The sequence below is a fragment of the Ambystoma mexicanum genome, chromosome 10 (assembly GCF_040938575.1).
Source record: "Ambystoma mexicanum isolate Mex_15411 chromosome 10, UKY_AmexF1_1, whole genome shotgun sequence".
Lineage (NCBI taxonomy): Eukaryota > Metazoa > Chordata > Amphibia > Caudata > Ambystomatidae > Ambystoma > Ambystoma mexicanum.
Genome location: NC_090932.1, coordinates 1,577,865,095 through 1,577,891,345, shown reverse-complemented (window position 1 = coordinate 1,577,891,345; position 26,251 = coordinate 1,577,865,095). Strand labels below are relative to the sequence as shown.

Here is a 26,251-nt window from a genome sequence, read left to right as displayed (position 1 = left end):
GGCTGGATGGAGAGCTGGACTTCTCCTCCACGCCCGGTCCCAAACCATCAACACCCACACCTCCGACATCCAGTGTGATGGGCCGGGGAGGCGGACATGAGTATGCTTCGGGAAGAGATGGTGACGGCTGCAGAACTTGAGTATCAGGACCTGGGCCAAAAGTTAAATGAAGGGAGGCCAGTACCGAAATGGAAGTGCTGCATGGGGCCAAGGGTGGAACCAACAAGTTCAGCGACGCAGGGGCAGGACCACCAGCAGGACCACTGGTCAGCTTCAATATGCCCTTTGAGATTCTCTCGCAGCCATCAGCCAGGTTATTCAGAAGATCAGCAGAAGCCACACAGTCAAAGTCCCCCACCGGGAATAAGCAGGTTTATGGAAAGAGCAGATTCCTCCCGGGCGGGGCATGCCGAGCTGATGGTTGAGGGAGGGGGCAGCATGGTGTCGCAGACCCCGGGGGGCCAAGTTAAAGGGCCTGCCAACAGGCTATATATAGGGACATGTAATGGTATAGGCTCCGAGGAGGGTCCTTCTATGGCACTATTTGTCTCACCAGCAGTGGCCAAAGGTACTCCACTCCCACAGAGGCTCCCGTTACACGCTCCATGTCCCTGCGCAGCCCCCGGAGCCGTGCGCAGCATGCCCTTTTTCTTTCTTCTTCCCACAATAGGTTTGCGATCAGCCTGAGGGACCGGGGTTCCTTGAAGTTTCGAGAGGGGGGTGGATTGCAGCAGTTGATGGGGGGAGAAAGGGTAGAAATTTCTCCTCCGTCCGAAGCTCCCAGTGCGGGTCCCTAGGAGGGCCAACCATCATGGGGAGTTGATGTACTTGAAGGGATTGAATGATTGTAGAATGGTTGTGGAAAGCCCTACATGACCGCTCTGCAAATAACAGAAAGAACAAAAAAGGTTCCAAGAGTTCCGGGGCTCTCAAAGATTGTTTCGATGTGGTGCAGCACCCCCAACATTGAGGCTCACCCCAAGACTCATGCCGACAGCAGACTCACCACGGAATCATGTCCAGTCCAGTCCATGCCAAGCCAGTAGGTCAGGTCCCCCACGGACCTGCTAACACCCCCAGTGGGCCACCAACACCCCGCGTCCTTTCCCCGCGGGCTTCACCCGTACGGGCTGGGGACTGCAGCTGATAGAGGCAGGGGGGGCATGGCCAAGAGTATGGCGTCCCTCCAGGGACAATCCAATGCGGCAGCCGGCCGCCAACACCCCGCGCCCTTTCCCCTCGGGCTTCACTCGTACGGGCTGGGGACTGCAGCTGATAGAGGCAGGGGGGGCGTGGCCAAGAGTACAGCGTCCATCCAGGAACAATCCAGTACGGCAGCGGGCCGGCAACACCCCGCGCCCTTTCCCCGAGGGCTTCCATCCTAGGAGAGATGAAACCATGGAGACTGACCAAGGAGGACAACCCGGGGACCGAGAGCGAAGATCTGAGGGGCCCGGGGTACCGCCCAATACTCCCATCAGGACCGGCGAGGAGAAGCGATCGATCCACCGGATGGAGGAAAAGATGCTGAACTTTGCCATCTACGGAATCGGAAGAAGATGATGCGGACATCCCAGCGCGTGGATCAAAACATCGTTTGCACCCGACTCCCCCTCGACTCGAAATCAAAGTGCAGTCGGGCGGGGGGGCTTGTTGGATGTCCTGACCCACATTTGAACTATTATGCTACAACATTTGGTGCTGTGGGCTTAGAAAATCCAAGATGGCGGAAAAACCCACATTTGCGCCAGAATCCAGGAGAACCGCGCAGTTTTGCGCACACCAAAATGGTCGCCTGACCTGCCACCCACCAGTGCAAAGAAAGATGGTTCTGTTCAAAATCTGTTTTTATTAATGTCAAAAATTGCTAAGATCATGGGCCCGAAACCACCAAACAAAAATCCAACTCTGGTTGAGTGTTCTGCTTTACTCTACTGCAGATCCACATCAATGCCATGTCAAGCAAAAATCATATGCTGTCAAGCTAAATCCCCTTTTTGAAAGACATTAACTCAAGACAGCTCCCAAAAATGGGTGCAGTACCATTGCAAGCCACTGACCGGCGCTGGCGCTCTATAAATCCTGACAGGAGAGCTGTCTTGCAGAACTATGCAGTGAACAAAAGGTGGTCTTACGTAATTAAAAGTTCAAAAGACTTGCTTTTCCTGAGAACCCTTAACACCTCAGAGACCCACACAACAGCCCAGGATATCACATGGCCCTGTTGATTGAGAGGGAGGAGTGTCCCCTGCAGCCTGCAGGACACAACACAATAGACCCTTTCAATTGAATAGAAATGCAGTTTAGGGTGTAACTGTCAACAGCTGCCCTGCCAGGAAGGAGAGGCCTGTGATCTCTGACTCACCAAGTTCTGGGGGACGGCCAGACTGGTATGTGAATTCAATTAAGGGCAAATGTATGTTTGATTAAATTGCTTATAAAATCTTGTATTAAGCTCACAGAAATGTACAATTTGGGGGTCCTTAATATGGAAAATGCCCTCACGATTTGAGACCAAACTCCACTTTGTGCGGTGTTCTGGGACCGAACCCTGCTATTTATTAATATTGCAGACATAGGGTTTATGCTAGAGACATAGTAAATTACTGTAATCTGCCCAGAAGGGGGGTGTACCTCTGTGTAAATTTGGATAAAAGTCCAATATTGGAAAACCAACCAAAAAGTGCAAAATGTTGTCATTTCTTAACCCAAAATATTAGAAACATCAGAGTTGGAACAGAGACCTACCCGAAGTAATATATGATGTGTATATGTAATTTCAACAAACAGTGTATCCTGGAAATATGTGTTTTGGGTAAAATTGACTTTTCTAAGTAAATGCAAAGGGGAGGATCCTCTGACTCATAAAACATACCTAATCACGATGACAAACCATTCCTTTCCCCAATCAAGGGAGAGACTTGGCCAATGAAAAGTTGTGAGGGGCAGGCTTAGTTATGCCCATGCACACACTCAAAACACATAAAAAGAGACTGCTTTGGACAGGCAAGACACTCAAACTATTCAACAGCCGGGCGAGCTGTTGGATTCTTTGCCAAGAACTTTTGCCAGAACCGGTAGCAGACCCAGAAAGCAGTGCTGTATCCAGAGAGACCAGAACCAGAGAGACCAGACCGCTGTGAAGTGCCGCTAGCAGACCCAGACCAGATCGCTGTGAGCAGAACCAGTACCAGAAACCGCCCGTAGTCCAGTCCAAACCTGACCAGACCTTGACGTCCTATTTCAAATTTATAGTGTGAGTACTCAGCTAGAACTGTGCCAGAACCAATCTCTTAGTCTAAAATAATCTGATCCAAAACATTTGAACCTGTCCAGAACTGTATCATAGGAATCGTGTGTTTATTCTGTCATTTCAAAGCTGTAAAAGTGTCATTTTGTCATTCTGAAGTTTACTTTCATTTCGAGAAACTATCTCCACAAAATTGTCTGTATCTTTTGGAATGCGTGTGCTAGGAACGAGATTTAACTTTCATTTTAAAGCCAAGATTCCAAGCTTTCCAACAAGCCTAAACCCTTTCTATTCATTATAGTTTTTCCATAATCGCGCTCGACGGGTTTATCATCCAGAGTATAACTTGTCATAAAAATATATAAATAAGGGCTTCCCTTGGGCGTCCCAGACGAGGCACTGACATAGTGGGATTGCTGAATTGAAGTCACTTAACAGATTGGGGGCTCGTCCGGGATTCTGGATTAGATCTATCACTTGTGCAGAATAATACAGTGTGCTAACTGACAGGATACATAAATCCCGTTGGATCACCATGCCATGTTACACTGTAAAAACACCCCTCAAAGGACCGCTCTAAAGAAACGGTCTGTTTTGCAAAATAAAATACAAACTTCTGTAAGTCAGGAAGGAAATCAATTTCCAGAATGACGACCTTGGTAGATATCAAAATAGCCAGAGAACACCTATAACATAAGCTATTTGTGAGAGGTGAGTGGGATCATCAGGACCAGGCGGTCTGGTTGCAGGCAATCGCACCCCAGATCACTGAAACAGGGTCAGATATATGGAGAGATCAGGGTCCCTTACATGTGGCCCTGAGTGAACTATATATGGCCCCTAAACCAAGGATGAGTACAACAAGATTGCCAGGGTAGCGGCATATTTATATTTATATATGGGAGCCATACAGGACAAATGTGCTGAAGGCCAAGATCTGGCAAATAGGCAACTGATGGCATTAGAGAAGGCCCAATCTGACCTGGTCTCTTCCGAGCAGAGGCTGCAGAGGAGCCAGGTGTCAGAAAATGATAGTAGGCAGTATATCATTAAAATAAAAAAGGATATGGGTATCCTGCAACAGGAAAAGTCTGACCAGGATAACAGATTTCTGGCTTTGCAGAAGGAGTACCAAGAAGGTTTGGACGCCCTACTGCAAAGCCAGAAAAAGCTGGAGCAACAACTGGACTTCAATAGGGCATGCGCAGAGCAGGTAGTCATCCTGCAAAGCCACCTAGATAGGGAGAAGACAGAGAGCAACAAACTGATCCTGAAAGACCTGGATACTCGGACAGAATTTGAAGATGAGCGCCAGAAAGCTGGGGCCCTTAAAAAGCAGATTGACGACCTGGCAGCACAGATGCAGGCTCTTAGTCAGGAAAGGGACACCTTAGGCCAGGAAGTCTGCCAATTAAAAGAAAAAATTGAAGAAAATCACCTGGGCCTCTAGGGACTGGGTGACCTCCAAAAAGAGCATCAGAACTTGTTAGAGCACACCAGGAGGGTGGAAGATGCTCTGGCAAGAAAGGAACAGACCAGTAGGGATGGGACTCAGGAGGTAACCCTCCTGAAGCAAAGACTGGCCCAGTATTTCAGGACCAACCAGGAGGCACAGAGAGAGAATGAGGCTCTCTGCCAGGACAATGATAGGCTCCAGCAACAGGAAGCCATGCAGGAGAGACTGATAGAGTCTAGTAAGGCCTTAACTGAGGAACTGAAAGCATAGGCTCTTGCATGGCAACAGGGAGCAGGGGCTGATAGAGATGAAGTTCTCTGAGAAAAGGAAACACCTGAGCATAACTTCAGGAGCCGCGATTTGCGATTTGGTACAATTAGCTCCTGTCAAAATAGCCGCTTTTGCTTGAACTGCTCAAATTCATTTTCAACCTGCTAATCCCTCATTGAGCATCGCGAGTGTGACTTGAACTAATCTTAAATAGCTATCACCTACCCTGAACCTCCTACAGGGAATTAAAATCATTTTTAGCATATGTTTCCCTTATTTGCATACCACATTTAAAAGTACTTTTGCCTGTGTTTAAAACCATCCCTGTTTCTCTAAGCTTGCTAGGGGGGAACTGAAATTCGTATTGTATTGTGATTGTATTCCTGAAAACTGTGTGCTTTACTTCCATCTCCTTATATTGCATGGGGGGGAGTGAATTGCCACAAGGGGAAAAGTGAACATATTATCTCTTGTGAAACCCTATCAGTTTATTTCTGTACTGCATTTTATTCATCATTGCATTTCCTTGAAATCATAAAAGTATTCTCAGCTACCTTATCCTCCCTATACTAACTCTTAAGTAATTAAATCAGTGTGCTAGTGTAACATCATCCATTGTTGATCACTGTCATATGCCTAAGTGTGCTTTCAAATATTAATTATTCATAAAAGTGTGATATATATATATATATTGTTTACTTTCTCAATAAACCTTTTAAATTGCAAAACAAACCTACTTCTTGGCTCAGTGAGGTCAGGGGGATTCAAAGAGAGGGGCGTTATATAAGGGTTTATCATCCAGATTATAACTTGTCAGCCATGTCATCTGGAAGTCTATGTCTCTTATGCGCAAGATGTCCTGCTCGCGCAAAGCATCACCATATTACATATTTAACCACATGCAAGTCGCATCTAACCTCAGCCTATTGGCCCAATGGCAGACAAAAGTACAAGCCTGGGTCGAAGCTGCAGATATATGTAATTTCGATTTAATTTCTCGGCCCCAACATGCAAGAAGGAAATTTGAGGCCTGGGCTTGGATAATCAATATAGAAAAGCGAAATCAAATGGACTCAACAAGCTCGCTGGGCTATGTGCAAAATAAATTAAATGACCAGGCCTCATATCTGACCCAATGCTACAATAGCCATTATCGCGAGCAATTTCTGAGATTTCGCCTTAATATTCTAAAATCTAAGGAAATCTTATGGCGTCGTAAAGATCCATCTACAGCCGACAATTACTGCCGATTCTGCTTTGTCTGCGTAGAATCCTTGAAACATCTAATTTTGGAGTGTCAAGCAACTAACGACTTGCGTTCCTTATATCTTGGACAGTTCACGCCTCTAGATGATGATATGGAGGCGTGATGGCACCTGGTCTCCTCTGGCAATAACGTCAAACACGTCTGTGGAATTGTGAACTATTTGAATGCGTTATTGAAATTTCCTTTTTAATGGCTGTCGCCAACCCTATTTTTTTATGTAGCGGATTGAAGCTCAGAGATACAGAGTTACGGAGTTATGGAGTCATGGAGTTTTTCCTTTTATCTCTTGAAACAAAAGTTTTTTTTTGTTTTGTACAAAAGAAACTGCAGTTTTTTCAATAAAATAAATAAATAAATAAATAAATAAGGGCTTCCCCTGGGCATCCCAGACGAGGCACTGACTTAGTGGGATTGCTGAATTGAAGTCACTTAACACTGCTGGTCTTGTCCTTACCAATTCTGTTGTACTCCTCTAAACCGACATGCCCTTGAAATATATCCTACCTGTCCACATGTCCAGGATTGTGGTGGTTCCCTCCCCTGTCCTGGAAAACCACCTGGAAAATCCCTGGGAGTTTGCTGCATCTGTTGTCCATAACCCCGAAATCCTCCGGAGAACTCCCCCCTTGGTTGTGGTGCATCTGTGGCCCAAAGCCACGTCCCATTGGCAAACCTCCCATTCCCTAAAATCTCTGCTGTGGACTGGCCCGCCCCATGTATCCTTCCTCCCATGGGCGGTGCAAACTGTTGTGGTTGTTGATTCTGTGACTGGGCTTCTGGGGTGGGTCTGGTTAACACCACCCCTTCCATTGCATACTGCGATAGCTTCCGCTGCACTAACTTAGCGTCATCTGCCTGCCTGTCTTCTGCTTTTTGTTTAACCTTCTCCTGCCACAACCTACAATGGTGAACTATTTTGAGCTGTATTTCTGCCCATCCCTTCGCTTCCATCCCTACCAATTCCTTCAAGCTCTTCTGTACTGGCACTAAAATGTCATAAAATATTGCTATTGTTTTGTCCCAAGGCTCTCGAGGTCCAAGGCACCAAAGCTCTTGAATTTCCTGAATGTATTGAACAGGGTCTTCGTCTTCCCTCAATTTGCTTGACGTAATCGCCCCAATGTCTGACGTGTCTTGGTATTGTGTTTGTAATGCTTTCCATACTGCCACCCTGCAGTTTGCAAATGGCACTCCATCGTGCTCTCTGTTCTGTGTCGTCACCCCTGGGAATGCTGCCCTCTTCCATACATCATCAGCTGCGTCTGCTAGTATGAATAATAATAGTCCTTTTACATCACCCACTGCTAGTCTGTGGCCAGCTGTCATCTTCTCCATCTCATAAATTCATTTTCCCGCCCCTGCGCTCAATGATGGTAGCCCGTGTGCTCCCATGGCACATACTGAAGTCTCAATCGCCCTCTCTATAATAAGGGCATCTGCGAGTATGCCACCCTCTGCTCCGGTGTCATTCGAAATACAGTCTGATTTGTCGAGGATCCCTCTCGACCTCAACGTCCGTACATATATCTGCTGATTCCAATGTGGGTACTTGTGTGCTTTCGTCATAAGCTCTAGACAGTCGTCCCCTTGAACATGCTATGGCCTTCTCCCCCTTCCTGCATCCCGGAAGTCTATTAATCTATTAAGCTATGTGTTGAGTGTGGTGAACATGTCGTCCCTCTGCTGTGCTGGTTCCTCTGAATCGACCCCTCCTGTTCCCTGTCTATCAGCCCTAACTTCCCATGATGCCCATTTGTCGGTCCCCTTGGACTGTGACCCTCCTTGCTCCTCCCTCTCGTCCCCACTGTGTCTGTCATTGTTGTTAGATTCTTTATCCATGTTGCTATAGAAGTTGTCTGCCAAACGTAATCTCCTCGATGTCGAGTCTGCGTTATGTTTTGTGCTGAGATCGATATCCACTAGATTATACATCCTCCCTCAGGTTCAGCCTCCTAGGCCTGTTCCGCTTCCCTCTGTTGCACTCCTGCCTCGTGAAAATGTGCTGTCTGCCTCCGGGCGTCTTTTCTGCTCGCCTCTACCCTTTCTCCCATCCAGCGCTGCCTGCATCCTTATCACTCTTATGGCTATTTCGTCTTCCTCCCTGCATGCTCGTTCCCTTGCCAGTCTGACCAACTGTGACTTTCTGTGCTCCCTCTCTGCTAACTTGCATTTGTCTTGGTCTGCTATCTCTCCACCTCTCTACCTTCTCCAGCTCTCTCTCCCCTTTCTCCCTCCTCTCACGTTCTGCTTTCTTTCTTTCCTTAAGATCTATCTCTATTCTCTCTTCTTGTTCCTTTTCCAAGAGTTCCCTCTCTTCTACCCTTCTTCACTCCCTGTCTTCTCGGTCCATTTTCTCCTCTCTCCTCCTTTCTCTGTCTTCGTGTGCTTACCTCCCTGTCCTTCTCCCTTCTGTCTTCCTCATCCATCAGTTCTGCCCAGTCTGTCATATGACTGTCCCTCTTCAGACTTTCTATCGCCTCGGTCGCCCCTTCTGCCTCTCCCGCTGTCTTCCCCTTAAATTTTAAGAGCACCTGCGTTGCTATCCACTCGTTCATGCTTATGCCCTCAAATTCCTCCTTCACTCCGGCACCACTAGCTGATGGTCCTGCGCCTTTCGGCTTATTCTCTTTAGTGTATGGTTGTGGCTTATATGTTGGATTTGAATACCCCTCTGATGCCCTTAGATCGATCATTGGGTACATTTCCTGTTCATCGTCTGTGTCATCGGATACTACACTTGGAGGGCCCGGGGAGGTGCGGACTAGTGGTCCCTTCCTCCTTCACCTAAAGCTGGCTTAGCATTCACTGATGCCTCGCAGTTTCCCCTTCTCGCTCCTGAAACATGAACCACAACTCAAATATGGCTATCCGTTTAGCCCATTTCTTCCCCTTGTAAGCATCCTGTATGTGTGGCAATAGCGATTGATGCACGTCTTTGGCCATGGTTTGGTTAATTTACCTTCTGTACTTTTGGACCATTCTATGCTGTATTTACAGAGTTTCTCTTTATAAGGTGGAAACGTCTAACGCAAATGCTGAAGAGGGGTAACCCCCCCCACTGTTGCCTTGATACATTTCAATACCTCTTTACCTGACCTCAAGTTGAGAATTTCAATAATCCGCTGTTCGGAAGTAAAGGGATTACAAGACAATGATAATACTTTTCAGTTTCTACGAGCGTCTCTGGCTCTGCACCTCATCATGCGTGCTCCACGCACCGGCCCTCCTTTACAATCGCTGCCTCCTCAGGCACACAACCACAATCCAGCGCATGCACCTTCGCACACCACCTCTGGTTCGCCTTGTCTCACAATCCCAAATTCTCAACGTTAACCCCTCACAGCACAACTCTCTATATCGTATGCCCAAAACCCTGAGAGTGATGTCACCAAGCTAATTGCACAATACAGGTGAATGGAAGATTGTGAGCATACAACAATAATCTGTAACTCCCAAGGCCCCAAAAGCCCCACAGCTGTCTTCCTGCTCTCCAGGTAGAGTATACCAATATTCTCTTGTGATCTAACTGCACTTGTTGCATAGCCTAATGTGTGAAGCGCCTCTCTCCAGGAGACGTAACCTGTCAACTCACCGCCCGCAATCTAGGATAGCTCCAGCTAACCCACACAGGAATACATTCATGTATGACCCGAGTTAAAACATTCAATTCACAGCAATACCTTAATTTGCAAAATGTCTGTCATCCAATCCCCTCGAGTTACTAATCTCATTCACCAGAACCTTTTACCTTGAAGACCAAATGTGCCCTAAACATGGAAAAGGGAATTCTACCTCTGCTCCTATCCATACTCACTGCTAAAGTGCTAAACAATATGACACTATTAAACAATACTCAAACAAAACTTGACAGTGCCCAACAATACTTCACAATACTCAATACCCTCCCTCACACCCACAGTTGCTCTCAGACTGGACCAATACTTACATTCCGTGCTGCACAGATGCTGCTTGGCTGCCGGCTCCCCGTCAAGGCGCACAACTCCCCGTCCTGGTCTACCTTGGACAACTCGCTGATCTCGGATGGGATGATTTTCAAACGGCTCCCGATGACCTTTAAACGGGTACACATATTCCCGTCTTTCTCGAAATATGCAAGGTTCCCACAGCCTCTCAGGTTCTGCGGTGAAGGAGTCTGGCTTGTGCTATCATCCTCTGCCTACCAATCTGTTGGGGACAAACTCCCAGGTAGGTCCGAGGGCTACTAGGAGTTTGCAGCCTCTCAGAACTCGTGGATGGACCAACTTCTTCCCCCAAAAGGCACGCAGAACCAGACAGACAGCAAGTTCAAATGCGGTTTATTACAGCCAAAACCCAGCAGGGTTCAGTACAAGGATCGAAGAAATCCTAGGACATTGTCAGCGTCTTCTAGCTCGCAGGCCATTTTTGCGCCTTCATGACATCAGAGCTAAACTATAATCTGGGCCCATCTATTATTGAGTGATAGTCCACCTATAGTGGACACTATACATGTTAGTCTACTTGCTCTCGCATGTCATGTGGCTAGCCTGGTCATCCCCAAAAAGTGCTATTTCTACAATGTTGCATTATGAGGGTCTTACCATTGGTTCTTGCTCGTTGCTACCCACTACTAGGGGCCTGTGCTGTGATTGGCTAGAGCTGGTCTCCCCGGCCTGGGATACAAAATAGTTCTCAGCTCTTGGTGTACCTTCTCAAGGTAATGAGAGTGACTATGTGTTTGTATTGTAACTTGTGTTCACCACCTTAGACTATGCGAGTGCCCGTTCACATCGTGCAACACTTGTCTCCATTGTAACATCTTTGTTGCAAGCTTCTTTCTGGCAGCGTGAGATCGCTCCTTGTTCCTAGCTCCTAGTTTCGGTTCATCATTGGAGTCGACCGGGTCACGTGTTTAGAGTCCGTGATTTGGGGCTTCTGCAGCTCTGAATTACTCTGAATTACAAGGAACTATTCACTTTTACTGTGGCTGGTGTTACTGTAGTTCAAGGAATGGAATGCCATCCGTATCTAGTGGCCTTGGCAGCGGCCCTGTCTCACACTTTTGCTCTGGTCCGACCTGAACTTGCCCCAGCTCAGCTCTTGATGAGGACTTGTGGCCTTCTGTAATTTTCCTAAGCCACATAAAGGCTTCTATATTTTGTGCTATTCTATATTCTCCTTGTGTTATTCACACTAGACTGTCAGTTCCAATAGGTGCTCCTGCAGCTCCATAAGGTAAATGGCATATAAGCATCTGCAAGCTATTCTCAGGATCTCTTGCTTCTTGTGGTTTCTGCATTGCTGCATTTAAGCTAGTGACAAAATAATAAAATGGCAGTATGTTTATGTGTGTCCGTCCTCTAACTTATAGAGCTGATGCCTATTTTCTTCGTGTATTTGGGTGCGTGTTTGTGTCCCGCTGTGCGGATGGCATGTGTGCTTCCTGTCTAACGCATCTATGTCATGGTGTCTCTAACTACTTCAGAGGCTTTGCCTTCTTGGCACTTTAGTCAATACTATCAATTGAAGTCTCCTTAGTGGGGCTTGTGGGTCTACATCCCCTCTGGGTAGGGTTTGTACTGCACCTGGTCTGTAGGGCTGACTGAGTGGGTACCTCTCGACATACTTGTCAATTATTGCAGCACTAGGAACCCTGACGCTAGCCCACAGGTGCGTCCATTGGAAAGTGCCAGCATACCTCAAGAAGAAACTGGTTACATATGTACTGAGATGGGCACTCAGGCCTGAAGCCCAGGGCAACCTTGTAACCACCAGTTTCAGGAAAACCAACGGACTCAGCAAAGCTTTTCACACCAAAGCCGCGACCTTATGGAATAACCTCCCACCACAAATAAGACTGGAGCTCTCATACATTACCTTCCGAATGAAACTCAAGCCTCACTTGTTTAGATAACTCCCTTAATCTAAGCTAAAAACCACTTGAAAATCCGTAGATTCATGTTGTCCCGTGACTTGTTTGTATAATGTGACTCTGCGTGTACATGTGGCGCCCTGATGCCTGTGGGTTCTGGAGCAGTAGAAATAAATAAATAAATAAAAAGGAATTGGTCCAAAAAATTTTGGTCCTTCACGATATCTTCTGTTCTTCTTCTGCATCATATATCTCATCAGAGGGATTTGAGAGGGTGATGGTGTCCATCCCTCTTCAGTGTACCATCATTTCACCTAAATCCTCTCCTTTGCCATCTTGCTAACCCTGAATGCCAGGTGTATGTTACGTACGCGGAGTCAGAAAAGATATTTACTGCATGCACTTCTGACATGTTGAGCGCCTCTATTAATGCCACCAATTCTGCTGCTTGTTCAGAGTAGTGTGCTGGCAGACGTGTTTGACAAAAAACTTTCAATTCTCCCTCCTTGTGAATGCTGTGCATGTGCCCTACTACTGAAGACCCAGAGTGCCTCTGTCCCGTATTTTGGGTCGATACTTGAACTCCCATCAAGAAAGTCTCAACTTCGATGGCTTCTTCTTTTACCAAAGGATCACCTCCACTCCTGTCGATGCACGCCACACAATCATGTATGTAACCCCTCCCCTCAGTTTGTTCTGCAATGTAGTCTGCTGGATTTATTTTCCTGCACCTTACCACCTCTATTGCAGGGTTCATCAGTATAACTTCATACCCTGATGATCTCTGAGTTGTCAATGTTGATTTGGTCCTTTCTAGTATCACGAACAATATTACTGCGCACCTCATTGTTATTATTGAGGCTTTCTCAATTGAGATGAGTTTCTCATTATGACGACTTTCTTATTGTTTGTTTGTATGTTTTATGATTTATAATGTCCGCCAGACCCGGAGGTATCAGGGCGCAGAAAGCAACAAGAAAATGTTCATCTTCGGTTACATTGCTGTACAGTTATATACATATAGGTACAGAATATATACACAGGGAGTAAGGTATCTTAGGGTAGCTAGGTTAATAGGGGCAAATGGGCAAGGATAAGGAAGCATGATAAGGAAGGTAAACATCATGCATATTATTATAAACTCTACTGTAACTAGCGCCTTGATGCCTACGGGTTTAGAGCGCTGCTACAAATGTAAAAATAAAATAAATAAACAAAATAAATACTGGGTGCAAATCTTCGTAAAAACGTTATGATTTTGTAGAAATGGTACATAACCTGCTAGAAATCATGTTTAGCTCTGTTCTGATATTTAGCTAATGTAAATAATGGAGTTAATATTTGAAATTGTTCTATTTAATATTTGAGAAACTGATACTGCCAAGGAAAGGCAGAACATACATTTTGAAATTAGTTCCATTGAATTTTCACAAATGTACCCATTCCAATCAAAAGAAAACACATGATGCATTTCAGACATATGTGGTCTGAAATTGCATGGCTTCAAGAAATGCACCACAACAGAGGAAGCCTGCAAACTGCAGGGGGTGGGCAGGAACTGAAACACACATGTCACACACATACTAAACTAGAGGAGACAGTGAATTATTGCATAAAGGACTAGACAAACCAGGGAGCACAGGTGCAGAATGTTCAAGGTCAATACTAGTGTGGAAATGATTGTCCTATGTAGTGCATATCTACCAGATTACAACCCCAAGTTAGGGCTTCATGAAAAAGAAACTAATCTAACAGAAATAAACGACACCAAATTAATCATGGGTGAAGACTTCAACTTATCCCTCAATCATGAGTGTTAGGAAGAATTCTCAGAAATGTGCTAATTCCTCTCTACCTTATAGACCCCCAGCTCTTTTGCTGGACTCTAGGACTTTTTAATTTTTAACCTGGAGAAAGTGAGACCTTTTCCCACTCTCTCATGTATTTATTTCTGTGGTTTGAACTCTGTGTTTCTTTTGGTTTTTGGAGTCTGACAAACTCCATAGGAATCTTTTTACATTGTGACACCCAGCACCTTCAGTGCAGTGGCACAGGCATGTCTTTCAGATTTCCCAAAGTTTTAAATACCTTCTCTTGGATAAACTACTGTTTCCAAGAGCAGTAAAGTAAAATTGACTTTACTTACATTTGTAACTTTCTAGACCCAGCACCCAGCACTTGCCTGTGTATAGGCGCTTTATAAATAAACAATACCATACCATACCATACCATACACACTATCTTACAATAGGGTGCTGCAAGGGTTACTCAGCATCCCCTTTGTCTAGCTTCTTATGTAACATGTTTATGTTACCCTTTCTACAATGAATGGCTGGTGACAGTAGTTTACTTTTTACTACCGTTGTGTGTTTTCACCGCGGGCTGCGTTCGCCACTGCAGTAAAGCACCCTTGGGTGCTGTTTTTGTCAAAATGGCCCCAGTCTTCTTTTTTTGCCATTACTTTGTGGAAAGGTCCTTCTTGAGATTTAATCTGTGTGGAAAACCAGGTTTGGTACCTTTGTTCATTTTGTCTTTGGCGGGATTCACGAGTGAAGCCCACCTCTGGCTCCAGAGTGTCTGGCAGGGACAGGAAGTGAGGGAGGTGCCCGAAACTCCCTGTTCTTAATCCCCTTGGTTACAGGAATGCACCCAAAGGTTATTGGCTGGCTGGTTGTCCGGCAAGGACAGCCACCATGCTGTTTGACTGGCAGCTAGGCTTGACTGAATGGGAGAAACCTGCATAAAAGGCAAGACTTTTTGGCTTGGAAGACAGAGTAGACCACTGGACAAAGGAATCCAAAGAAGAACTTGGAAGAGACCCCTGCGGCAACTCCTGGACCGTTGGTTGCCCAGTGAAGCCCTGCAGCTGTGCTGAAGCTTTGAATTTGCCTCGACTAGGGAAGCCCTGCAATGACAACTTCTCCCCTTGAGTTGGTGGGACCAATCAACTCCAAAGTGAACTTGTCTGGACATCCTCTCGGAGCTAGCTGCACTTCCTTGCTGCTGCAGGAACCGATGTGCCAGGGAAAGGAACACCAGATTCAGAGTGAATCAGTTTTAAGTTGGCCAAGAGCTCCAGGAAGATCCCCCAGACTCCCAGGAAGCAGGACTGACCAAGCCTGAGCCACCTCAACAGAGATCTGGACCCCAGATGCAAGGAAAGCCCATCTCAACAGCCAGAAACTGCAGTGGTGCTATTTGCTATAGACGCGAGGAGCATTAACCGCGAAGCGACACTGATTTGAAGATTGCTGGTTGCCATCATTGACCGTCCCATTGCAGTGCAGGAGTCCCCAGAAGTCCTCCCTTTTATCCCCACGACTGAGGCCCAGGAACAACAGGTTCTGCAGAGCTGCACAGGAGCAGAAGTCATCTGCCACCTTTTTCTTCTAACCAAAGGTACTGTACAGTCTTAGAGAACTTACCTCTTGTTGTGCAGCCTTGCTTGTTCTCAGTTGAGACTTGTCTTGGTTGCTCTGTAGAGTTGCTTGCATCTTCTACTACTCACAAGACTAACAGCTTGTGGCTTTACATTGATTATTCTTTTCTACAAAGACTTCTATAGCATTGAGCAAGACTTTTACTTACCTGCAAGAAGTGCTTCAGCTCACCTAGACTTTTGCCCAATTGACATTGGCCTAGCCTGGCTCCCTGAATGACTCTTCTCTCCTCTGACATTGTGTTGCACCTATCCTTCCAGAAAAGGGTTAACTTACTATGCATTGGGGGGGAGAGGGGTTCAAAAGTACTTACCTGCTTCAGAATATGTGTGTGCTCTTGTTTATTCTAATAAGCCCTTTTCTTTGACACTCATCTCAGTATTGTTCTAAATGCAACGGTAATATATGAATGTCCTAGTTATTTAAGTCATCTGAGGGTGTAGGAAGTGTCTGTGTGCCATCCCCAATGGGTATTTGCTGATTTAGAGAATCTAAGGGTGGGTATTTCGGAGCGATTTGTGTGTTACTATTACATTGCCCCTTCTGAAGAAGGCTTATTCAAACTATTATATCAATTAATAATTGTTTAATCAAGCAACCTTGAGTATACTTGTTTATTTGGATACTTGTTATTGTGAATCTCTGTGTAACTACCCTACAGCTCACATTGACCCCTCTTGAGATAAGCCTGGCTGCTCAACCACACTCCCAACCTGTGTATTACAGACTTATACCAAAGGTTGGGTTCCTATTACGAGGAGGCTAAGGTTGTTGTAGTGCACCCAAAGGGTACTACCCCAAATCTTTACCTAACAATGCCCTTTACAAGAATCTGTCTAGAAAGGCCGGGAAAACCTGAATTGGTGATGCTGATCAAAGTGAGGGCCGTTAAGGAGACCTGCGGGACACTATATCAGTAGGGGAGAGTGTGTGAAGCTGAGGAGGAATTAGGGGGCATAAGACCAGTCTCTGGAGAGAAGGGGAGATGGGGTGGCTGGCAGTGGTGAGGTGTTGTGGTAGGAGGCATAGAGTGGGCCATGCAGCGGGCAGATCGGGGAGCTGGGGCAGTGTCACCAAGAACGTTGTGTTTGGCCCAGCGGTCAATCAAATACCACATAGTAGTGCCTTGATATTGTTCAAGAGCCTTGTTCCGGATTGGCTTAGCCAAACAGAACATTCCAAATAGATTCCTAAGAAAAACGAGTGACCAGATAGCAAGGCCTGATCTATCATCTCTGATAAGAGCCCATGGCTGGTTGATATTTTGAGATTGCAAAGTTCCTAAGCATGCAAGTATATGTACGTCTACCATAGACACATCTCCTATTAGGGACAGCCAGTCTTCTCAAAGACAAGATAACATTACCGTCAGGATTAGTCTCTAAGAATGGCAATATAAGGTAGAACTATCTCTACCCACAGGTGACTCAAAAGGCCCTATGCGTGGACACTCTATCCATGCTGCTAAACTTAGACAGGGGTGAATAGCAGGGCCTTGGCCACCCTCGCATAACTTTAATGGCTGAAATGCACACACACATAAAAGCACCTTCCAAATTCTCCCTCATTTTTGGACTCCGGTCCCTCCGAGGGCGTTCAACCAACAGTGCGTTGGGACAATAACGATGTTGAAAGGCACTATAACAAATATGTATTTGGATGTTTATTTGATTTTTTTACGTGCCATGCAGACATATAGGGCCTCATTAGGACCCTGGCGGAGAGGGTATTACGCCAGCGTAGTGCATGGCGTACCTCTCCGCCATACTACGAGTTCCCGTAGCGCCATGGAGGTTTTCTCCGCCTGGTTTTACCAGCCGGAGAAAACCATGGCGCTACGGGACCTCGTTGTTAATTACGCCACCGTATTTTACGGTGGCGTAATTAACTCCTTCCCCACTCCCATTATACCCTATTGGGGAAAAATGGGAATGGGGAAGGGCAGAATGGGGATTGGGGATTTACCGCTCCGCCGAGGTCGGAATGGGGCGGTAAATCCGCCAACCCCCATGGCGCTATCGGCGGCTTTCCGCCATGCTTCGCGGTGCATTTAGCACCGCGAAATCCGCCTGGGTCGTAATGAGGCCCATAGTCATTTCATAGCATCCCCAGATTTAAAGGGAGAGGGGAAGGAATGTTCCCTATTTTTGCTGGTGGGGCGGCAGAAGTACCTCCAGCTGTTGCCTGGAGGTAATTCCGACCAACCCACTGGCAAGCTTGTAGTTTGCCGCTGCGGAAACATGGCAGTAAATGTTATTACCAGCACGTTTTTGCCACACTGCCAAACTTGTAATGAGGGTGATTGCCTTTTGTACGCTCTCCCGCCCGTTCGTATCTAAATAAAGCTGGGTTTTCTCGTGCACTTCGCTTATTGAGTTTTTCTCTTCATGGGTATACGTGGGCCTACCATAACAGAATATTTGATGGAACCTGATCACCAGCATTGAGGGATGATGCCGTTTGCTCACCATTTAATGAATGAGGGCTAGAATGCAGTTGTGCACTCCCCATGTCAGATATGAGAAGTGAGGAAGTAGCAGGTCCCTGGCCCTAAGCACAAACAGGGCCAAAGAGGAGCTGGTTTTCTCTAGGACGCTAGGTGATGGGGTACCCGGACTCGGCTAAACAAGAAGAGCGTGCTGAGAGCTCAAAAAGTGCTTTAAAGGCCTGAGGCTCCAGGCTGGAGCGGTCACATGCTACTCTGATCCAATCATGTTCTTGCCTGACCAGTAGATGATGCGCAGCAGGACTGGGGCAGATGAAGGCTCCTCTTGCAGCCTCTGGCCGTAATATGCTGGACCCCAGGTCAAAAGACTTCAGCTCACTGTGTAAGCGCAGCAGAATGTGAAGAAAGTAAGGGCACAGTGAGTCTTTAATCCCTTTTGTACATTTTTACAAGGAAAGAGGATGTCACTTTCTCCTGGAAACAAATCTGGTATTCTGGAATTCACAGGCACAATGTGGGTGAGGCCAGGAGCCTACCTGAGGGGGTAGACATGAGGGAGTCATGATACAATAATAACCAAGAAGAGGCAAAATGGCAGACGCTGCATGTGGAGAGCAAGGACATGGAACAGAAGAGAAAGAGGAAAGGCAAAACATTACCACTAAGACTGGAGCGCTCAAGGCCTCCAGTGCAAACAAACAGCACTCACAGCCAAGCACTATCCTTCAACTTCAATCAGTCAGCGGTGACACGTGCTGGCTGTTTAGCGGCCAGGGTGCATTGGGATGTCACAGGGTGGCTTGCATTATAGTCATTAGCACCTTCAGAAAGGTGCAGGGCATGTGGGTTGACTCTGGCAATATAAGCCTCTGTTCCCTGCACTCATCTGCTTGGCACCATAATCTTCCCTTCATGCCCCAGTAAGTGTTGTTGCATCATTCTGCCATGACTGGTCAGCATCTGAGCTGTGTGGCGACCACTGGACAGTGATCCCTGTTCTGCTTTACTAACTGGCAGAGCCGGCCCCCATTCCTGCCACCATATCCAACCATGGCAGTGGCTTCTTCCCCCATTCCTGACCCTCGCCAAGCACCCAGCTCTGACAGTTTGCTAATAGCATTAATGGACACAGGTTGCGGGCTTCCCAGTGGTTAAGGGCCCTGAGCCCTCATGGAAGGCCTGTGCCTTCCACCGGGAACTAACAAACCCCTACTGGCCCAGAAAAGTTCTCCTTCACTTCATTGCAGTTAACTAGTTGAATGATTTTGTGATTACAATAGAGATGTGACGTTGCAACTCATTTGTAATTGGGCCTCATTATAAGTTTGCCGGTCCGGGAACTACGGTACTGGTAAGCTTGCCGGTATCATAGTTCCCGGACCAACAAACTACGAGTTTTGCTCGTGGGTGCTTTCCCGCCCGCCAGGCCTTACCTGGCGGGCGGACTGGCACTCGCGAGCAGAGCTCATCGGATGCACCCGCACCATTCACCAATGGTGCCGGTGCATCCGGCTTCTCCATTGCCATTGAGCCCTATAGGGATCAATGGGAATGGGGAAGAATATTTTCCGGCACCCGGGAATGGGCGATTACCGGGTCCGGTAAGGTCATAATGACCCGGTAATTGCCCATTCCTGGGCACTGACACGGCTACCGCCAATGTCATAATGAGGCCCAATGTACCGTTACCATTTCTAGGGTGACCATTCTTCGCTTTCCTACTTATTATTAGAATTTGTGACAGTGGCAAGAGCTACAAGTGAGGTGTCTCGTGTGCCTCTTTGTTTTTTGCTTTGTTTTAAACAAATGATGCCTTTGTTTCTGATCCTCAGCTGGAGTAATAATCTCACTCTCCATCGAGATTCTCACCCAGGCAGCCAGACCCAGCGGCTTTGTGCTTAGTAGCTCTCTGAATTGGTCGGCGCTCTACATTACTGGTCTAATCTTCCCATTCATGGTGGTAAGTTCTTTACGCTGTTGACTCAAAATCCCAATGATCCATAGACTGAAAGGGAATCATGCATGAGTGTAGCCCTCTAAATGCCACCCATACAGAGCGGAGGTGAGCTCAGAGGGGGGTCATGATTGCCAATGAAAGGCAACCTTGTTTCTTGCAGGGGTTTAGAGCTCTAAGGGCCATCACCATTGCCATTGAAAGGCAGCCTTGCTTCATTCATGGGTTTAGAGCTTGAATGGCCATCACTAGACAGTGGAATTCAGCTCAGAGGCGGTCTTGATTGCCAATGAAAGGCAACCTTGCTTCTTGCAGGGGTTTAGAGCTCTAAGGGCCATCACTAGTGAGCTGAGTTGAGCTCAGAGTGTGTTTTGATTTTTGATGTCGAATGAGAACTCTTTAAAAAACTGTTTTCATTTTGATTCCGCCTCTCTTCCTAAACTTTCTGAAATAGATATTTAACCATCAGTACGTCCAACAATGTAATCAATGTGTCATTTATATAGCACTTTCCCCAAAGCACTTTACAAATGATATACTTACATACAGTATCACCCCACTTAAGTTGGTATTCATTTGTCGACCTCGGAAGGATGAAAAGCTGAGTTGGCCTCGCTAGGATTCCCAGCTGCAAACAGCAGATCATGCACAGATTGCAACAGCAAGCACTCAACCCGCTGAGCTATTTTACCGGCTATAGCTATCTGGCTTAAGAGTAAACATCTGAATTCTACTATATTGTACCTGTAATGTGATAGACCACCTGAAAGTTTCCTGGATGGGAATCTATCAATGGATAGGACAATGTTAGATTGTATGTTATGGGTTATGAGTGCTGGATGTGAGATGACAGCTGTATGTGTGATATCACATGGGTGTCAGTGTGCGCGGGTTTTGGGGCACAACTAATAGCGGCATGGTTACCTCCTGACTCGCAATGACCCCCCATGTGTCTCTGATTCGCCGTACCATTCTAGTATAGGTTATATACTGTCCTACATGTAGGCCTGTTTCCTCTGCCAACCCCCTGAATTCCTTTGCCTCCCCCTCCTGCAATATGTCTCCCACTGTTGTGATCCCCACCAGTTGCCAGTACCTTCAGATCGTCTTTCTTAGTTGTACGTCTCCACCGGTCAATGCCACTAGCAGCACTTGCGGAGAACACGGGGTTGGGTTCTCCATGACCTGACAAGTTTTGCGCTACATCTTCCATCCCAATCCCAACATCCCCGGGCATCTTTTTAACTCAGGCTTGGGCAGCCATATCACTTCTTTCAGGAAAAATGGGGCACACTCCGATCTCAACAGTCTGGACTCTGAGGTCGAATCTTCCATTAACCATTGGGCCACATATTGCAGTTGACTAGCCAAGTAATAGATCTCGAAGTTAGGCAGTTTTATCCCCCCTTTATCATACGTGTTCTGCAACTTCCAAATGGCAATTCCGTTCCTAGTTCCATGCCAAATAAAGCCCCTACATATGCTCTGAAGTTTGGCAAAGAAGCGCTTTGGTATCATGTATGGTATGTTCTCAAAAAAATGCAATAATCTAGGCAATACAACCATCTTCAACTGCGCCCCCCTCCCCATCATGGCTAAGGGGAGCTTCGTCTATAACCTCATGCTATTTTCAATATTCACTAACTCTTTTTCAGTATTGTGCTTATATTCTGCTTCCAACGTGTGATAAATGTCAATCCCCAGGTATCTGAAAGTGTTGGTCTCCCATGTTATTTATAAGACTGGCAGTTGTTCCCTCGGGACCCCTACATACCTCCCTGGGGGGAATATACTTGATTTCTTGGGGTTAACTGCAATGCCAGAGAGCAACACAAATCGCTCCATTACTTCTAGAATGTATTGGAGGTTTTCCTCTGGGTATCTCAGATATAGTAACATGTCATCTGCATATAATGAAATTAAGTGCGGTCCCTCTTTTGTGGAGATCCCGACTACCTCATATTGCTGTCTCAAATATATCGCCTGGGGTTCCAATGCTAGGATATCCAACATCGGGGACCAAGGGCATCCGTGCCTGGTACCACTACTGAGTTGCCACCTTTCAGAAATGATTGCTCCTGTTTTAACTCTGGCTAACGGTGAACTATACAGTAATTCCACGCACTTAAGGTACCCAGGCCCCATCCCATATTCTCTCAGAGCTGTCATCAGCCAAGGCCATTTGACAGAGTCAAAGGCCTTCTCTGCATCAAGTTATACAATTGCCATCTCGTTCGAGTCCCCTTCTGTGTGCTCTATGACCCGGTGAAGTCTTCTGAGGTTATCTGATATTGTCCTACTCGGGACATATTCGGATTGATCAGGGTGTATTAATCTGCTTATGACTCGTCTCATTCTATTTGCTAACACCACCGTGAGTATCTTGCTGTCTTGGTTCAGCATCGACAGCGGTCTATACGGCCCGCAGTCCATGCTTGGCTTGTTGGGTTTGGGGAGTGGGATAATGATCGCCTCTCTCAGGGATTCTGGTAACGTCCCTGTTTTGAACGCCTCATTTAACATTGCAAGCAGTGGAGGGAGCACTTCAGTCCTATACATTAATAATGACTATTTTTTATATGTCGCGCCAAACCCACAGGTATTTAAGTGGTGCAATAACAGTAAATATTATCATCTCACTGCATGGTACTCAATTTATGAACCTCAGAAGGATGAGTTGGCCCTAGAAGGATGTGAAACTGCGTCCAAAGGCTGCACACAGATGTCAGCACCAACTCTCAACTTACTGTGCTATCTGACCGGCCGATAGCTCAGAGACAATGCATTTGTCTTAAAAGTAAGACAATGAAGAGCAACACAGGTTCAAATCCCAGTCCCGTGCTTAGAGACTGGTCTCCGGTATTAAACATGTTATAAAAGGTGAATTAATAAATAGTCTATCAACCCAAAGACAACTGTCTATAGTTGAGGGCACAGCTATACTTTACATGGACACTAAATAACATACTGTTACATGCACAGTTGTCAGATACATTCAACCACTATCTGTGTCCCCTTAAAAGTGTATACAATCTCATTGTTTGGCCCTTTCAACTTTAGGATCATTCAGCAAAGGGCATGTTAGTCATTTTTTTAATTGTTATGTATTTATTGTGTCAATGGTTACAATGAAATCTTACACACACACATGAAATATAAAAATCAATACATCAACCATCAGGAAAGATCACCTGCACTACCAAATAAATGGTCTTAGACTCTTTTACTAATGTGTGATGAGCAGATGGGACCATTATTCTTTTTCAATCCTCATCATTTTGTAACCACACCAACGTATCAATGAAGTCCATACATCTTTTGTTTGGGTCTGTTTTTCATTCTTTAAGATAGCTTTGTCAATGCTTTTGATTAGGTTCTTGCTCAATGGTGACCTCCTCACATAAACAATTCAATATAATGTTCAATACGATGAATTTTATAGGAAACTTGTTTTTTAATACATTTGTGTTGCATTCAAACAAAACCAATTCTGTGAGATTTCGATTTCTGTTTGCTCCACTTGTTAGATGTAGTGAAAAATAAACAGGTTCAAAGCAGAAGTTCATCCGATAATACATCTCCAAGGATTTCCATGAAATACGGTCATTGTTATCTGATGAGACACAGAATTTTAAAGATGGAAATCTTTTAAAAATTAAAATAATGTTAACATTACCACCAGGTTCTGAGTAAATAGCAAAGCCAATATATTCCACATCCACTGTTAGACTCCAACACATCACCACGGTTCCCACACACACACATGATCCACCTTCATTGAAAGTACCAATAAGTATCATCGGTCACTCTTAATTCCTCTCCATTAAGCATGTGCTTTGTCTACTCTGCTTGCAGCATAATTTACAATCAGGTGCATGTCTGTTGCATGATAAAAACCAAGTGCCCTATGCCTCTTTGCTCTGCATTGTCCAAGGGTAGACCCAGACCCACAATTACTACCAACAATTCAACTAATGCTTCTTGTCCTGTCAGTCCTTGCCCTGTCTGCAATATACTTTGTAATGTGAGCATGGTCGAGAGTTTCTTATCAAGTGCAGTTGTTATGGAGGTTAGGGATGCTGGATAATCCGTTTTATACCACTGCACCAGCACCTTCTTCCACAGTATTGTAGTTGCCCCCCCCCCCACAGCGCCAGGGCAAACTTTTAAAATTCTCCCTTGTGTATGTGGTACAAGATTACATATTTTTGAATATATATTGCAAGGTGGGAAATACATCTTCTTCCGTTCTTTAGACATGCATTATGAAAATCAAAGATCAATTCAAAGTCACACTCTCACCTGTCTGACTCTAATGATTCAAACATGGCAGTGCTGTCCTTGGCACCTATGTGCCTTTTCACGCTTTCCACTACAGAAAATAACCAATTACGATAAAAAATAAAAAATAATAACACCCAAATGTATGTTGCATTTTAAGAATAAATATACTTTATATTGATTTATCCCAAATAGTACAGTCACACAAAAGGTCCATTCTCATTTATTAGCACAGTATAAAAAAATACTATTTATGAGAAAATATATTGAAAAGTTCATACAAATACACACTTAATAAACACATTGGCTCACATTTATATAATCAAAAAAAGAAACACTTTAAAAAAAAATCCCAAAACATGCATTTTATATCCTTTCACTAGCTGTACCCGGCTAAAGGTAATTATCGGTCGGTAATTCATGGGGTTACTTCGGTCCCCCTTCATAAATATCAGATTTACCACCGATTCCTTCCAGGAAAGGGGCATAGGCCCCTGTGACTTACTAATAGTAATTAAAAAGGCTAAACGTATCCGATGGAATGAGAGTTATGTGCGGTATAAGAACAGTATATACATTTAATCCATTGATTACACAGGCCTCTATGATGTGTCTTTGTAGACGCTTAATTGTCAACCTTGTTCCATTGCAGGGTGTCCATTGCAGAGTCCCTGTGATGGCATAAGATTGTGTAGTAGTATAATTAGAGCACCTACCTTCAGTTTTAGCTCGTAAGGAGGCATTTATCCTACAGTGTTTTGCTCTTCACAGACTGAAACGTTGAGCTGGTAATTAACTGTTCATTGACACTGGAACCGCTGTGAGCTGTGTGAAGAGAAGTGGGGGTGGAAAGAAGTAACTTGAAATTATTTCTTTCCACCCCCCAACTTCTCTTACTGTAGTTAATAAATAAGAAACACTTCTGTTGGTGGAATGTAATCTCTTTAATGTTTTATTTAGACTTGAACATTCATTTAATGTGGCTTTTATATTAAATACATTGTGCATTTATTCAGACATATCATTATTTGTCTCAAAATGATTAACACAAAATCTGCTCTCTTAATTTTTCAAAAATGTACGCAGAGGTGCACTTTGCCATTTGGACAGCAGAAGGCATCCATACACTGATAAATTGCATCAGCTTAGTACAGAGACATACCTAAGCATTTTAAATATAGAGATTTAAAAAAATATAACAGATGTTTGAAACTTGAATCTTGAATTGAACTTTCAAACAATTGCAAGTTTGGGAGGACGAACCACATAAGCAATATTCTGTGGCATATACTGCCCCCTGGAAACATAATCTGTTGTCAGTCTGTGTGTTTGCATGGCCAGCAAAGTGTGTTTGTGAGCAAGAACAGCCGGCCTTATTCTGGCTTGCATACCGTCAATGCTGAAATTCAACCTTTTAGGCATGTACTTTAGGCACATAGGGCCTCATTACGACCCAGGCGGTAAGGGGTTAACGGCAGCGTTAACAGCGCCGACCCTTACCGCCTGAGTACGTGGTCCCTTAGCGCCATGGCGCTTTTAACACCTGCTTTTAGCAGGTGTTAAAATCCATGGCGCTAAGGGACCATGGAGTTAATTACGCCACCGTAATTTACGGTGGCGTAATTAACGCCTTCCCCACTCCCATTATACCCTATGGGGCAAAAATGGGAATGGGGAAGGGTAAATGGGGATTGGGGACTTACCGCCCCGCCAAGGTCGGAATGGGGCGGTAAGTCCGCCAACCACCATGGCGTAAACGTAGTTTACGCCATGGTGGTAAAGTCACGGCCCAGGCGGTAACTTACCGCCTGGGTCGTAATGAGGCCCATAATATGGTAAACCTTCCAAATCACCAGTGTGTCAAACTTCTGCTAGATCCTTCAAATCTCTCGTCAGTGTTTTCTCACACATTATCTTTTGTAGCGCTGTGTAAGGAGGGGAGGTTTGCACCAACCACTTTTTCTCATGGTCGTACTCTTGACTCAAAGGACTATGTGGAAATGCTTGTTTATCCCCCCATGAGTGTATGTTGGAAC

At 45.5% G+C, this 26,251-nt stretch overlaps 1 protein-coding gene across 1 annotated transcript in view; it reads left to right on the top strand.

Moving 5' to 3' along the window:
- LOC138492614 (solute carrier family 2, facilitated glucose transporter member 11-like) overlaps positions 1 to 26,251 on the top strand; it is a 217,436-nt gene that overhangs the window by 172,705 nt on the left and 18,480 nt on the right. Inside the window, exon 11 of the mRNA XM_069619907.1 lies at positions 19,813 to 19,940. Within this exon, the coding sequence (XP_069476008.1) occupies positions 19,813 to 19,940 (128 nt within the window). The remainder of the gene's footprint in view (positions 1 to 19,812; positions 19,941 to 26,251) is intronic.